General features: G+C 28.0%; 2 protein-coding genes across 7 annotated transcripts in view; one reads left to right on the top strand and one right to left on the bottom strand.

The window, feature by feature from the left end:
* Positions 1-271: 271 nt before the first annotated feature.
* Positions 272-3,674, top strand: LOC132951241 (uncharacterized). The gene is made up of 4 exons (XM_061023025.1): positions 272-446; positions 1,027-1,176; positions 1,807-1,866; positions 3,329-3,674. The coding sequence occupies exons 1-4, from the start codon at positions 393-395 to the stop codon at positions 3,554-3,556; spliced, it is 492 nt and encodes a 163-aa protein (XP_060879008.1). The 5' UTR covers positions 272-392; the 3' UTR covers positions 3,557-3,674.
* Positions 3,675-11,355: 7,681 nt separating this feature from the next.
* LOC132950760 (neurobeachin) overlaps positions 11,356-15,947 on the bottom strand; it is a 258,518-nt gene continuing 253,926 nt past the window's right edge. For 3 of the 6 annotated variants that reach the window (XM_061022312.1, XM_061022311.1, XM_061022313.1), the window contains 7 exons: positions 15,517-15,694; positions 15,335-15,415; positions 15,011-15,178; positions 14,681-14,944; positions 14,412-14,608; positions 13,893-14,044; positions 11,357-13,827 (listed from right to left, as the gene is read on the bottom strand). In XM_061022312.1, coding sequence (XP_060878295.1) covers positions 13,737-13,827; positions 13,893-14,044; positions 14,412-14,608; positions 14,681-14,944; positions 15,011-15,178; positions 15,335-15,415; positions 15,517-15,694 — 1,131 coding nt within the window. In that variant the 3' untranslated portion in view covers positions 11,357-13,736. Of the gene's footprint in view, positions 13,828-13,892; positions 14,045-14,411; positions 14,609-14,680; positions 14,945-15,010; positions 15,179-15,334; positions 15,416-15,516; positions 15,695-15,947 lie in introns of all 6 variants that reach the window. The other 3 variants (XM_061022314.1, XM_061022315.1, XM_061022310.1) reach the window with 2 other exon arrangements.

Below are 15,947 nucleotides of genomic sequence, written 5' to 3'. Positions count from 1 at the left end.
AATATAAATAACCAAATAAGTATATATTATATTAAACTTATGTCGTCTCATTTCCGCCTGTTGGCAATAATATACCTAAGTAAAAAATTACTCCTATTAAAAATTTGTATTTTTTTTTCATATTATCATACGATAATTAGGATATTGTATGCATTTATTATACTACATCTATAGCTGTTATTAACCACATTGTGCGACACTTGTGTTTTTGATGTGTGATAATACTACCTAATTAACGTGTTTACGAATATAGGTCTAACAGAAAATAATAACATAAAATAGTATAACCCGTGGCGATCAGCCATAGTATAGTCGGTTTTGGCTTTCCATGAATAAAAAGAAAATGCAGTTTTTGAACCTGCTATTTTGTTGAATTCGTAAAAAAAAACGAAATGTATTCTAAACGTATAGTTATATCAATTATAGTGATTGGTTGTTTGGCTCACGTAAGTTTTGTCCCGTTTTATAATATTTATAAGAGTTTCGCGACTGATTTTCGTTTGGTAAGACAATATATTATCTTTATTCAATTTGTCATATAAATGTATTATATTATACATATTATATGAACGCTAGGGTGACTTTAATTGACGTTAGCCAAAATATTTTAATTTTCAAAATGTAGGAAAATATTTAGTTTTAATAAAAAAAATTGGGAGAAGTTGAAAAAATTAACACACGTATACCGTTAAAGCGTGAACATATGGTACCTATCTATTTGACAATATAATAATATGATAATTGGAACATTTAAATACTTAAAAATATAATAGTTAAGTAACTGCATAAGTATCTGCTATTATTTATTTGAATAATTAATAATTAGTAATTTTAAGTTTTTAACTAGTATTTTGTAAAAAAAAAATTAAATGTAATTTTATTGAATTAATGAAGCAAATAAGTATAGCATAATAATATATACTAATCTAATAGTTAATTATTTAGTTATAGGTACCTATTAAAATAGTCAGTATACGGCAAAATATAGTTTATATTGACAAAACATCGTTTTTGTTGTGGATATAGTTCATAACTTGTCCGAATACAGTGGATGATAAAAAACAAAATTCCAAAAGCCCAAGTAAAACCCCGGTGAAAGCGGCCCTACAACAAGGGAAACCTTCAACTAGTCGTGCACCTGTAAGACCGCGTGGACTTTCACCAAACAACAATGCGGTAATTTCCATCGAATATTTTTTCTATAAATATATTTATGGTCAGTACACATAACACATCGCAATGAAACAATGTGCCTGGAAGAACATAGAAAACGTATGTATCAATAATATAGCTAGGTACAATGGTATTCATGGCGATCATTCGTGTCATTATGACAAACATTCAATTATTGGCACCTGGAATCTTATAGTGTTCTTTACCGGTAAAGTATAAAATATGTTTGTACGCCTCAGTCGTGGTATTAAGCTTATTATTGACCGAAAACAATGTGAATTGTAAAAACCTTTTGTTATTGTTTAATCTTTTGAATCTGGCCCGAGACGAATTCATTAACATTTAACATTCGTATTATATTATCATATTATAGTACTTACTACTTATAGATTATTATAGTAGGTACTTGCATAAATCAAATTATATTAGTATTTAGTAGTAATATTATAAATAATAAAATTAATAATAATGCGATCAATTTATTTGGGAAACGATGTTCTTATAATATCTTTAACCTAGGATCTCAAAACAATCTATAATATATTAGAAATACCGTCGCTTACCTATAATAATACTTGAGTTAATATAATATAATTATATTTTTATAACTGATGTTAATTTTTTTTATTTTAGGACTCTAAAATCAATGGCAAGGCCAAGAGTCCAACTAAGCCTGCAGCAGGGAAGCCGATGGTAATTTCTATTTCATAGTAATACCACGTTAACTCCACTGATTTTGTTTTTCCAGACATTTTTCGAACGCTAATAACAATAAAAATCTTAGGACTTTGAAAGTCATAGTGACATACATACCAGACTTTTAAGATTTGAAAGTGAAATGCGCTAATAAAAAAAATGCTATATATTTGGCCATGTGTTCTGCGGTCTGCCTTCTGCATATTGTGTGGTTTCAGGATCAATATTCCAACGGGTGACAGTCAGTGTTCGGACTTATCTAGATAATTATTTGTTCATCTTTTATCTTATCTAGATAAATAGTTACAAGGTATCTAAACGTTCATCTTAGATAATTTTTTTACTAATCTAAATGAATTAATCTAGATACATTTTTTATTGATAAAAATTCTGAAATTGTACAAACGAATTTTAAATATTTATACAGATTCTCAAACCGAGTTTATGGTTTATAAATAATGTAATTATTTTTATTTATATCATTATTATTATTATGTTCCTAGTGCCCAACTAAAATATACCTAAATTTAAAACCCATTTAAAAAAAATGTATCTTTTTTTTTATCTAGACAAAAAAGTATTTATCTTTATATAGATAAATATGAGTTCAGTTATTTTTTATATCTATCTAGATACATTAGAGTTGCATTATCTTTATCTTTATCTAGATAAAAAAACTACTTATCTAATCCGAACACTGGTGACAGTACGTCATTTATAATCAGGTCTTAACTGTAAATAAAGTCCCCCCTCCCATATACTGTAAAATATAGAAAATAAGGTTAGATATATAGTAAAATATTCATGTATATTTCCTCCGCAAATAGTTAATAATAATATTAGCATTAGGTACATTATTTAATTTTTCAATAAGGGGCACCACACAGTTTTGTTTATGGTCAGCTGACTATATAGGTACGCTGGAACCACCTGCACATGGCGTTCTGTAGTTATAACTTATGGTATAATATTATATTGAAAAAAACCAACTACCCATAGTATGCTTTTCATAATCTACTTAATTCAAATGTTTGTTTCTCAAAATTTATGTACACTGATAGCGAATAGATAGCGACTCTTTATTTTATATAATTTTTAATTAATTATTCAAACGAATCATACCTATGAAAAGGATATATAGGTACCTAATTTACTGTACGTGTAATACCAAATGTACGCGCGATAAAAAAATATAAATGGTCATTGACTATGCTTATGATGATATACACCGACTATAGATATGTTTTTTTGGAAAATATGTAAAAACCAATAAGATAAAGATAAGTACAGGTACGTATTTTTATCTCATTCGTGTTTTTACAGATGGAAAAAAACGAAATCAGTGACTTACTGCCATTTTATAAAATTATATATTTTGTATATAATGATAAACGCACCACATATTAATATTAGTTTATTATTCACATGTTTTGTTTTTCGATCATAAAAATAAATAAAGAAACCACCTGCAGCTGATAAAAAAAAAGAACCCGCCGAAAATACTGCAGATAATCCAGACGGTGACGGTGAAGAACCCGCGGAAGAAATACGGCCGAGTCGTCTCAGAAGATTTTTCAGACGAATCAACAATTTCAGAAAAAAAACATGTCCATTTAGATTTGTTGGCCGTTTAGTTAAAAAAGGTTTGGGTTCAATATTACCGAAACCTACTGATGACGAGAAATAGGAAGTGAACCCTGATAAAAAAAAAATACATAAGAGACAGTCGTGTAATATTGTTTACTGACCACACCAGCTAATGTGTTACGATTGTTTAATAAAATAATAATACCTAGTTAATAATATTATGCGTGTTATGATACCTTTAAAAATTTAAATCATTTACGCGAGTTCGAAATTAGGTACTAATATACTTACTCATCCTTAATAAGTATAACACATAGCTAGTGGTAATACACATATTAATAGCAATTATCATCAAGACACTGGGAAAATTAATCTACTGTAAATCCTAATTGTATGTGTCTATATAGTTATCTAGATTCACGTGGCATTTTTGATATGTTATGGGTATAAATCATAATCAAGATACGTGTAACGTGTTTACAAAAAACCTATATTGTTACTTTTCAATTTTTTAACTGTTAAAAACTGTTCATTTGTATTAGGTACCATAAATTCATGTATGTAACCTATATATAAAGTTATATAAAATGTTGAAACATTAACAATTGTTTTTAAATTAAGATTCTGAATGGCAGTGTTGTTGTTGTTGATAATCCGGAATGATTTTGTCTCCACCTACTTGGTTTAAACTAATTTGTTAAACTAATTATCATAATTTATTGTTGAATTTAAACATGATAATATATTAGAATCTCAATAATATATATTATTGAGATTCTTAATTTTTTGTATTGATTTATATATGTTGGTAACCTTAAATATTATATGTTGATGACGTCCAGGGTGATAAAAGAGCTATTTTTCGTGATTTTGATGAATTTTGTTAAAATTCTAACTTTTAGACACTATTATCAAAAAATATATTTATTGTAAATGAACGCTCAACATTTTTAGATTCTGAGTGGAACGATGAATGTATTGACTTTACAATTATGTGTTTTTTTTTTTTTGTGTCTGTCATCACCTTTGAGGACAGTAAAAATGCTTAGATTTTCTTCAACAGTATCTTTTCTGATAGAAAAGTGAATCTAGTTGGTACTTTGAGGGGTCAAAAGAAAAATTAAGGAAAAACGGGAATTTTTACGCTAAATCTGTTTTTGAGAAAATCGATTTTGGTTTTTGGTGTAACTTTAAAACAAATGAACGTATATACATTAATTTTCCACTGGTTGTTTATATTTGCATTTTCTATACATGATAACATTCTAAAAATATTTTGATTTGTTTCGAACTGTTTAGAAACGTTTTCAGTTTCCAATTTTATTAGTATTTTTTTCTATGGATGTCAATAAAACTTTATTTGTTGGGTAAAAAAGCTTGAAAATTTAATACAAGGCTCCTACTATATTGTTACAATGATATTTGAAAAATATTATAAATCCTTAGTCATAGTTTTTATTTATAAGCATTTTAAGTTCAAATCTTGACAAAATACTGAAAAATCACAAAAGTTACCAATTTATTTTGAGTTGAGAATTCGTAAAGATTTTTCTTTTTAAATTTATCATTTGAAACTGTAATACAAGATTATCCATAAGTTTGTCTACCTTTATCAAAAAAAAAAATGTCTACAAGAAAGTAAAATTAAAGTTTTATGAGCGTTTAAAATTCATATTTTTACAACATTTCACTCGATTATTACTCATGTAACTATTTTCTTATTTTGTTGTCATTAAAAAGCGTACGACTGTAGATACTTAAAAATTTAACTGAATATTAACATTTTCTACACACGATAAAATTTTGAAAATAATTTGACTCTTTTTGAGCTGTTTACGGACATTGTCAATTTTCAATTTTTTAGTTTTTTTATCTATAAATATCAATAAAATTTTATTTGATGGGTAAAAAAGTGTGAAAATTTAATATAAGGCTCCTGAAATATCGTTCTAATAGCAGTTGAAAAATATTAAAAATGCATAGGCACCATTTTTTATAAGCATTTAAAGTTAAAATTTTGACAAAATTTATCAAATTTATAATTTAATAATTATTTTGTACTTAAAAATGTATAAAATGTTCAACCCTTATAGCTATGGATTTAAAATTTAAAACAAGGCTCCACGGAAATAGGTTATATATAGATTACTTAATTCACAATAATATCATCAAATATAGGTACTTGCTAATATCATAGGCTGACCGTTTTCGCTCAGAATCGTTTTTCTTATACAATGATATTATTATATCATTGAATTCAAATTTAACACCATCCGTTACAGTGACCCACTTTTTACCTACTGTACAGCAGAGCGACATCTACTTACCCACTTTTTTTTTTTATTATACTTTTACCAACTTTTGATGAGGAAACTTGTAATTAATTTTCAAATTTTTTGATACAGTGAAAAAATAATTATTGAAAAACCAACAATCGACATTTTTTCAAGCCTATAAATAGTGTTCATAAAGAGTTCTATTAATTCTTCATTCGATATATCCTAATATAAAATATTATGTATTATATTAATTATATATTAAATGAACGTAAGAGTGAAATTTATTTGACGTTAACCGACTGTACATCATACGTGTCAAAATATTTAAATTTTTGTTGTGTATTTACCTATACACGATACCTATATTAGGTATAATGTAGGAGCGTATTTTTTTAAATTCAAACAATTGGCAGAATTAATATGAGTTTTCAAGTTGGAAAAAATAACACATGTTTATCATTAACATATACCTACTACCACATTTTACAATAAAATGTGTAAATATTGAATTGGAACAAATAAATGCTTAAAATATTGCATTGTGACAATAATTTTAACGTAGCCACAATATCATAACCGCACAAGTATCTATTATTCGTCCAAATTAATAATAAGTTATAACACGTCTTGGGTTAAAAAAAAATGAAAATGAAATTTATTAAATCAAAGAAGCAAAATTGTAGCAGGATATACTAACATATTATAATGTATTAAAAACCGCAGCGAAACCTCCTGCAGATGCTGAGGCCGCACAACGGCATGGACATAAACGTCTTAAACAAGCTTCCTAACAATGCGGTAGTAATTTTTATCGAAAAAAATATAAAATAATATAGGTATTCATGGTCAATGGTCAGTATAACTCACAATGACACAATGTGTTTGGAAGGACATGTAATGCGGGAGATACGATCTAGGTCTCAATAAGATCTTTAGGTATATAATGGTACATAATATTGGTGTTCACAGGACTGACTGAAAGTCATGACAAACGTTTAATATAATCAATAGCAGAAGTAATAGTGCCTAGTGGGTCCCTGGAGTGGTGCCGCATTTGATTGTGCCCCTTTAAAAATTATGGTTGTGCTATTTGATTGCGTCATATTCAGTGGCGAGCGTATTTCGATCCCTAAGAAAATGATTTAAACAATGACCCATACCCACTACCTAACCCACAACTACATACCTACTATATAATTTGAAACTGTGTGGTAATTTAGAATTTTCGTCAAGGACATCGTCAATAATTTATCATACGAAAAATAGTACAATTTATATTTAATTATGCGTTCATCCATACAAATTTTAATTTTTAAAAAAAATTTCTAGGGCTACCTAGTTTGCAATTTGCACTTTTTGACCATTGTATTTTAAATACTTTTTATTTGTATTTTTATTCTAGAATACTAAATACTTTTTTTCATTATCGTGGTCTACTCCAAATTTCAATTACTAATATTCCGGAATGTACTATTTTAAATTTTGTTTCTAAAATATTATTTTTATATGGTTCTAACTTCTGATGATTTATAAATAAGGTTTCGCTAAAATACAAGCATGTAACAGCAGAATGACTAAACGCTGAAACTACCGTGACCGTTAGCGGGCGGAACCGTTTTCGGCCAAAATGAACCTTTCCCTTTTCAGCCAGTTCACTTTTCGGCCATCCTGGAATGTCCGTTTTCGGCCAGTACACTATTTTGGTCACCAATTAAAAATATTTTTTTTCTTATTAAACTATACCAATTTATATAATGATCACATAATATTATTAAGTATATTAAATTAATAAAAATATAGTCACAATTTCCATAATTAAAATTTACAATTTATTTTAAAATCTCGTATCTATTAAGTCAAGTAAAATACATGAAAAATATTAAATATAAAAAATATTAAGTCAACATTTTTATAATATTATTAAGTTAAAAATGTAAAAAATATAGTCACAATTTTCATAATTTACAATGTACAATACATAATTTACAATTTACATTATATTATCAATTTACATAAAAAAAAAAAATGTATAGGGATATTTAAATTTTTTTATAATTATTATGGCACATGCGTTTTATGAATTCCATTCACGTAATCCCTCTTCTATCATATTTCGTTATGTTTATATGGTTTTTATCCTGACGATTCCAAATTTTTCTATCTTTTGGGAATTTTGGAATATCAGCAATTTTCATTTTCATTATCATTATTTATGATAATTTCGTCATTTTTATCAGTGTATAATTTAGCACTGCACGATCGAACCACACATTTCCACCGCGTTGTTCCATGAAGTTTAGTGTTTGCATACGAAAATTTATAATTTTGAAACACTAACATACGTTTACCACGATTACTTTCAATAAATTTTGTCATAGTGTATAAAAAAAATAAACTAATTTAAGTACACACCGGACTATTGAGATTATACACATCGTAAGTACGTACCTACACACACTAAACCGAGTTATGACTTATATGATCAATCGATATTATAGAACGAAGATAACGATGAAAGATATTCTATACTCCTAGATAGTTGGTAGTTATTACTTTTATCGACCGTCAACGTATAGATTCAACGTATACGTAGATGTTGGATTCCCATTATCTATAATTAGTAATCACCAGGGCTCGTAACTTCATGCACTAAAAAATGCCTAAATAAGCATGTATTCATGCACAAAAAATTATCAAAATATGCATTAAAACATGCACTTTACATAACATTTTTAAATTATGCACTCAAAATATGCAGTGTAAAAAAATCATGAGCAAAATTTAAAATAATAAGAATAAATCCATGAATTTATAAAATTACTAATTTCGCCACAAATTTTTGCTGTTTGTTTTTCTTTCGGCATTGTTTAAATTAAGAAAATATCAATAATACTGTTTACGGTACATAATAATATGCCTCACACGAAAACACTAAAACAAGAAATTGATCGGACGAACTCATACGAGTATACGACTGATATGAGTAAACTCATCGGCGAGTGCAAGAAAACTATACTGTACCAATGTGCAAAATTATAAATGTGGGTTGGTGAGAAGCTGCACGCGTGTACAGGTTCGTTTTGACGACGAACTTTGTACGGTGGATGATGATAGAGGTAGCGATTACATTGTTTCCGCGGTACTACGTAAAACGCATAAAATCTAAATAGGTATGTACTAGGACACTAGGTGGTCACACACACACTGAAAAAAAATAAATCAAAACACTATAATTTTGTTAACGGGAAAGTAAATGAAAACAAGAAACTTTTCAACTATTTGTCTAAAAAATATTTATATAAAATAATATGCACTAACGACTGTAAAAAATCAACTATATGCCAAATATGCCTTAACACCCAAAACATGCAAAAACATGCACTATCAAACTTCATATTATTATTACTATTGTTATGAAACGGATTTGTATCTCAGTTAGCATGTTTTCCTGTGTAGCAAAAAAAACATGCAGATGCATGAACTTACGAGCCCTGGTAATCACTCTTAATATAGAGGATATTATGTGTGCATGTGCTACAGTTATACATTTTCCTAGTTTTTTTTTTTTTTTTTTTGTAAATTGATAATATTATAATGTATCTGTATTAAATTTAACTGTATTATATGATACTTCAATAGAAAAAAAAATATTTTTAATTGGTGACCAAAATAGTGTACTGGCCGAAAACGGACAATGGACTTTCCAGAATGGCCGAAAAGGGAAAGGTTCATTTTGGCCGAAAGTGTCCCACCCCCGTCAGCTCCTCACTGCTCAGTACCATATTACATATACCATGGCATACAAGACACTGACCGAAACTGGTTGGATTGGCATTTATCTTAAATCTTTAAATACTCTTTCTTCTTATTTAATGGGTGGTACTGTGGTAGTAGTTTATAATTTGGATGAAAGATATTGGTATTTATGTTATTGAACTTTTTTTTTGTCATATTTATTTTAATTTGTACAATCTGTATAAAATATTTTTACAATAAGCACAATATATGGAGGGATATATAAGAGGGTTTGGTTGCCTTCATTAAAGAAACTATTCAATGTACTTTATGGCGTGGGTAGTAGTGGTTATTCGACTAGTCATTGAATTGATTGAATTATTGATTATTAATTATTCATTTATTGAACTTAAAAAAGTATTTGTGTAAGTATTTTGAATACTTTTAAAAGGTATTTGTATTTATATTTAAATAATTAAAAAAAAAAAGTATTTGAATACGTATTTTAAATACAAATTACACCAAGTATTTAAATATGTATTCTGAATACATTTGAAAAGTATTCTTAACAAGACTGATTATAGGTAAACGTCTTTCAACGCGCAAATGGACTTATATTGATATGAAGTGGATATATCAAGGAAGGTACTTAAAAGGAATCATATTATGAATAGGAAATTACTTACTGCGTATACCAACACTAAATTCAAGTGTAATAATATTAAAATCAATCATAATTGGCCATTGGCTATCATACCTATGGACCGACTGGGAGACGTTTGGAAAATACATTTTAAAAAAAATACATAAAAAACAAGAAGATAAGCAAGTAGGCGTATATTTTTATCTCGTTTGTGCTGTTACAGATGGAAAAATAATGAAATCATTGACTCGCGGTCGTTTTATAATATTTTAAATAATGAAGTGCATTAGGTACCTACCTATTAATTGTATTGATATATTGTTGACATGTTTAGTTTTATTTGACAATTGATATAAAAATAAAAATAGATAAAAAATGTTGTCTGATTAGATATGTTGATGGTTTATTCAGGAAAAAATTAATATTTTATTTATTTGAGGGCAATATGTTCAAAAAAATCAAAATCTAAGGATGATGAATGATGAGAAACCGAAACCCTAATAAGAATAGTAATATTAATATATTATACAGATAAGTGTAAGAAACAATCGTACAATTTTTACTGACCACACCTATTATATTCGTATTGTTGTCTAAAAAGTCTTTTGATAGAGTACATTTTTCTATCGTAACATAACATTATTTTGAAAATCAGATAACACTGTCAAGTATTTTAACGAAATTAGGTATTTAAGTACCTATAGGCCATGAAGACTATACTGCGGCCCACGAGAGAGTATTACTGTCGCCCGACGAAAGCACGTTCGATTCCGCGCATTGCCACGTATTTGACATACACTAAATGGCACAAAGTGGGGAAATGCCTACAGTCTGCATGCACAAAACAGTAATACTCTCTCGTGGGCCGCAGTATAGAATAAGGACTAGGGAATCACGGAGAAACTATCCCGTAATAATGAGTTGCACAATTGAACGACCACAAGCTGCGCTGCGGTCACAATGGTTGCTACCATGGACTAAGGTATTAGATTTAAATCATATTACCCTGGTGACCCTAAATAATAAGTTGTCAACCTCCAGGATTAGAAGCACTGTTATATACCTAGAAGATATAACTACTTTTAGATGTATAGGTACCTATATAAAAAAATAAAATGTTTCATTAAGTACAATAAGTTTTATTTAACTCATACAATAAATAAGTAAATACTTATCAGGCACATCACATTCAATACTGGTGGTTGTATTAAACATTAAAAATTGAATAAAATTAATTTGATAAATAAAATAATAATATGTCTAATACAACAGTGCAATAAAATACTAAGAAAATAGTATGTTAACAAACTAAAAAAAAAAAAAAATAATAATAACATATGTACCTGCAATATTAATAAATAAATAATTATTATTAATAACTATGTGGTAAATTTTGTTTGTGTAATACTTAATAAAACCCATTAATTTAATATTTTTTAAATAAAATAAAATAACAAAAAAAGTATAATAATATATTTATACATAAATCTAGGTACCAAATAAATATGATTACCTATATTAAAATAGGGTATCAGTGGTTAAAATTTGAAAATTCTAGTATTGCACAAATTAAAAGACTTATTGTATCATCTACAATGGTAAAACTTTAAAATAAATAAATATAATAATACATGATATTTAAAATAAACATTTTAAGTGTATAAAACGAACAAAAATTTGCTAGAAAAAAAAAGAATGGTTGTAACCATAACACTACACAGAGGAAACAATAAATTCAGAATAATACTATAAGTAATATTCATAAAAACTTTTCAAACCAACAATACTTTCTCCTACACAATACTGTCAATAATAATAACTTTGTTACATTTAGGGGTTTGATTGACATTAACATTCTATATAAACGTATGTAATAATATTATGTATATATATGACGTATGATATACCTAATAAAATTAAGTACTAAACAATGTTTAATAAAGAAATTGACAATGATCTAATAATACTATATAAATACACATTATAGTTATGTTATTATTAAAATGGCTCAAGACAAAATCTTTCAAGAATAGGAAAAAAAAATACAAATAAAAGAAATGAACCGGCCACAACCTTGGTTTCTTATTATTACACAATAATATACACACACAACAAACGTAAATATTTAAATGAGCTTTTTCAACGCATCACTGATGTGGTTGGCACACAACTTAAACGCTTCGTTCTTTAAGCACTGAATAAATATAATGTTATGTAAATATGGTCATAAAACATAAATACAATTCATCATAACTTTATAATATAAAACTACTACAATTTACAACAGTATCATACAAGTTACGTGCAACCAACATGATGTAATATAGATATTTAATATATTTCATTAGTATTATTACAATATTAAGTTTGAAATTCAATGAATTGTTAAGTGTTAATATTTTTAGGCACCGAAAAAAAAATATACACATATTGAAAATGGGGTATATCACAGTAATTATTCAATTCATTTTACTGGATTAATAGCAATATTATACACAAATATATACCTATAATATATAATAATAAATGGCAATATCGACAAAACCTTTATGCGCACAGTTTTGTTGTAATATAATAATATTAATATTAATAAAATAGTTCTAATAACTATTAATTGTAAATAATAGCAATTCGTAAATGCAGTTAAAAAAAATAATAAAAAAAATACTGTTTGTAATAACACTAACGCAAAACATGGCGAGTATGGTTTTACACATTTATTCGCATTTAAATACTTTCTTGAAATCGACGGAAGTTGAATAAAATTATCACAATGATGCAGAGTAAAAAAATTATACCCCAAAAATATAATTTTTTTTTTTTGGAATGAATTGTTAGTTAAATGGAATGTATTTCATTTCAATCATAGTAGTTTTGATATAGTACTATTAAAATTCATTAATATACTAATATCATATCTTTAAGTTATTGACTAGTCCTATGAGTAATAAACGATTATCTTAAACTAATGTTCACATTTAGTTAACATAAGATTACTTTTTTAAGTGTTAAAAAATATCGTTTTAATATTTAAAAAAAACGATTTTTGATTAAAAATAATAAACTACACACATCAAATAATTAAAAAAATTCTCAAACACATTTTTAAAAAGTAGTTTAGAAAAAAAAAACTTGAATAAGATTAAAACCAAAATTTCTAACAAAGTGAAATTGTAATATTAAAATATTAACAGAAATTAATCGCTCACTATGTTATTTAATACCGACATAAATCACTATGAAAACAAATAAAACTTCAATAGAAAATTGTAAATATTTGGTAACACTCTTTTCCTTTGAACATAAATATAAATTAGTCACTTAAGTAAACAACCAAAGATGATCATGTGTTAAAATATAAACTGTCCACATTAAACATTGTTTATTGCAAGACGTACAACAAACAATATCACAATGATACATTACATTTATACCTATAAAGTGATCAAATTATTGCATACATTTATACTGTCAAGTATAATACTTTTACATTGAGCTCCAACTTTGTATAATATTACTAATGAATTTAAATTCAAATGATTATTTATATATAATATAGTATATAAATATACATACACACACATATATATATATGTGTGTATGAAATACAAGTGTAGAGTTGATTAATATCTCTGTTGGAATTCGTGGTGCCATCTGTTATAGTCAATATGGAATATAACAATCGATCCAGTAGACAGTCCGGCCAATAAAAATCTATAAGAAAAAATGTTAATTTTTTTTATTTCATTGATTAAGGAAGTGTGCATCATTATAGTTACTTTTGATCATGTGTGAGTCCCAATGATCGTACACTGCTATCGCAAGCCGGAAAAGCGTAGAGTAATGATAAATTAAATGTTCTCCATACTTCAACAATTCCTTTATCACCTCCAGTCATCAAGTACTCGCCATCTCTGCTTAGCAACATACACTGCAAAACACAATATAACATTAAGCAAGAACACATTTTCTAATAATAACATAAAATAACTGTAGACATTTTACTTATGAATTCGACAATAATGTACAGTTTATGAGTATTTTAGAAGTTTGACATAAACTATAATAATTTTACTTTAGGTGTTTTTTTAATATTTTTTTATTCTGTTTTTAACACTTTTCAATTATTAACTGACGGAAACATTAAGTATCAGAATATCTTACGATAAAATTTAAGAATAAATTTATGACTAGATATAAATAAATACTAGACTAATCTCCAATATCAAATAAACCGCACAACAATTAATATATATAATGAATGTATTATTTATTGTGTATTTAAAGTAAATCATTACTTGGATATTATCATTGTGTGTAGTATGTCTCAGTCTTTTTCCATTGATTGTAAATGCTGCAATGCTACCATGTTCATAGTTTACAACAATTATGCCTTCTCGAGACATGACAGCACACTCAGGGTTTTCAAAACCATTAGGAGGGTCTAGCGACCTAAGGAGATCACCAAATGTTGTGTGAACAAGAACCGGACCACCTAAAATGAAAAGGTTGTCTCTTATTAATATTTAAATATGTGATACAACAATATAATGCATGCTATACAAACCTGAAGACGCAGATACGACCAATCCAAGTTCGGCAGAGATGGCCACTGAAGTGACTGGTTGTTCATGACCTGTTAATGTGGCTCTAGGAGTCGGATGATCACCTTCCCCGACTATCGTCTGACTTCTCGCATTCCAATGCCACAATAGAATGGTACAATCGGATGATCCGCTTGCAATGTAACAGTCTGAAGTAATGTTGCATTCACTGCGACTCAAGCACGTCACTACTCCATAATGGCCAAATACAATTTGAACAATTTTTGCTATAAATAGAAATAAACATGAGTGTAACATACAGTTATTGAAATTACAAAGCAAACAAGTCTTACCAGTCTCTGTGGAAAAAACTCTGAAACTATTGTCCCAAAAACCACAAACGATCAAGAAACGACTGTCTACTGTCGTAACAAAACAGTTCCACTTGATTTTTAATTTTTGACTAAAGTTGTCCCCTAGATGGCGTTTTAATGTCACATTCATATTGCTATTTGATTGAGCTAAAACATACGCAACATTAAATCAGTTAATGTTTAAATGAAACGTTGTTGAAAACCAGCGTTTGTTGATCACCCAATACACAATAATGTACACTTATTACACCCATAACACGTTTGGGTACAGTGTAATATCAATGTTAAATAGTTTAATCTTACTCAAAATTTGATCCATGACCAGAGGTAAGTTTACGTTTGGCTGCTGAGGGCTTTCGGCGTAACTGGGCGATTGAATGGTCACTGAAAAAACACAAATCGTATATCAATAGATTTTTCGAGACTACGAGTAATCAAATGAGAGTTTGATGATAAATCGTGTTAATTATTACTATTATACGAACCGGAATAGTTAGTGTTCCATCGGTTTATTGCGAACTGCATGTTGGTAGTCACGGTTACGACAGCAGGCATAGGTAGCTGAGGGAATGTGTTCGCCGATATGTGGCAAATCGGCGAATTGGACGGGAACTTCATGGTCATGCACACATCGTCAGGAATGCTTGTGAACATCATCGGCGACTAAAACACAAGTATATGGTTTACGATCACGGAGAGTCTAGTATGGTACACGATCACGGAAAGTTTGACTGAGAAATGGGGAGGGGGGCTGTGCCAACCAAACCGTATAAAAAACACATCCGACGAAAAATATTCGATAAGACAATATACTATTTTTAACGTAAACGTCACTCATTTCTTATAAACAGAGCGATGTGAACGTGAACAAAATTCAAATTTTTAGAGAACTTGAATGTTTCACAGGCCGTTCAAA

This window comes from Metopolophium dirhodum, chromosome 8, assembly GCF_019925205.1.
Source record: "Metopolophium dirhodum isolate CAU chromosome 8, ASM1992520v1, whole genome shotgun sequence".
Classification (NCBI taxonomy): domain Eukaryota; kingdom Metazoa; phylum Arthropoda; class Insecta; order Hemiptera; family Aphididae; genus Metopolophium; species Metopolophium dirhodum.
Note: the sequence above shows the minus strand (reverse complement) of the source record. Positions and strands in the feature narration are given on the sequence as shown.

Bases quoted from the DNA above. Each gene is read 5' to 3' on its own strand.
- LOC132951241 (XM_061023025.1), top strand. From the start codon at position 393: ATGTATTCTAAACGTATAGTTATATCAATTATAGTGATTGGTTGTTTG. The intron at 447-1,026 runs GTAAGTTTTGTC...TTGTGGATATAG, and splicing joins TGATTGGTTGTTTGGCTCAC to TTCATAACTTGTCCGAATAC. The intron at 1,177-1,806 runs GTAATTTCCATC...TTTTTATTTTAG, and splicing joins TTTCACCAAACAACAATGCG to GACTCTAAAATCAATGGCAA.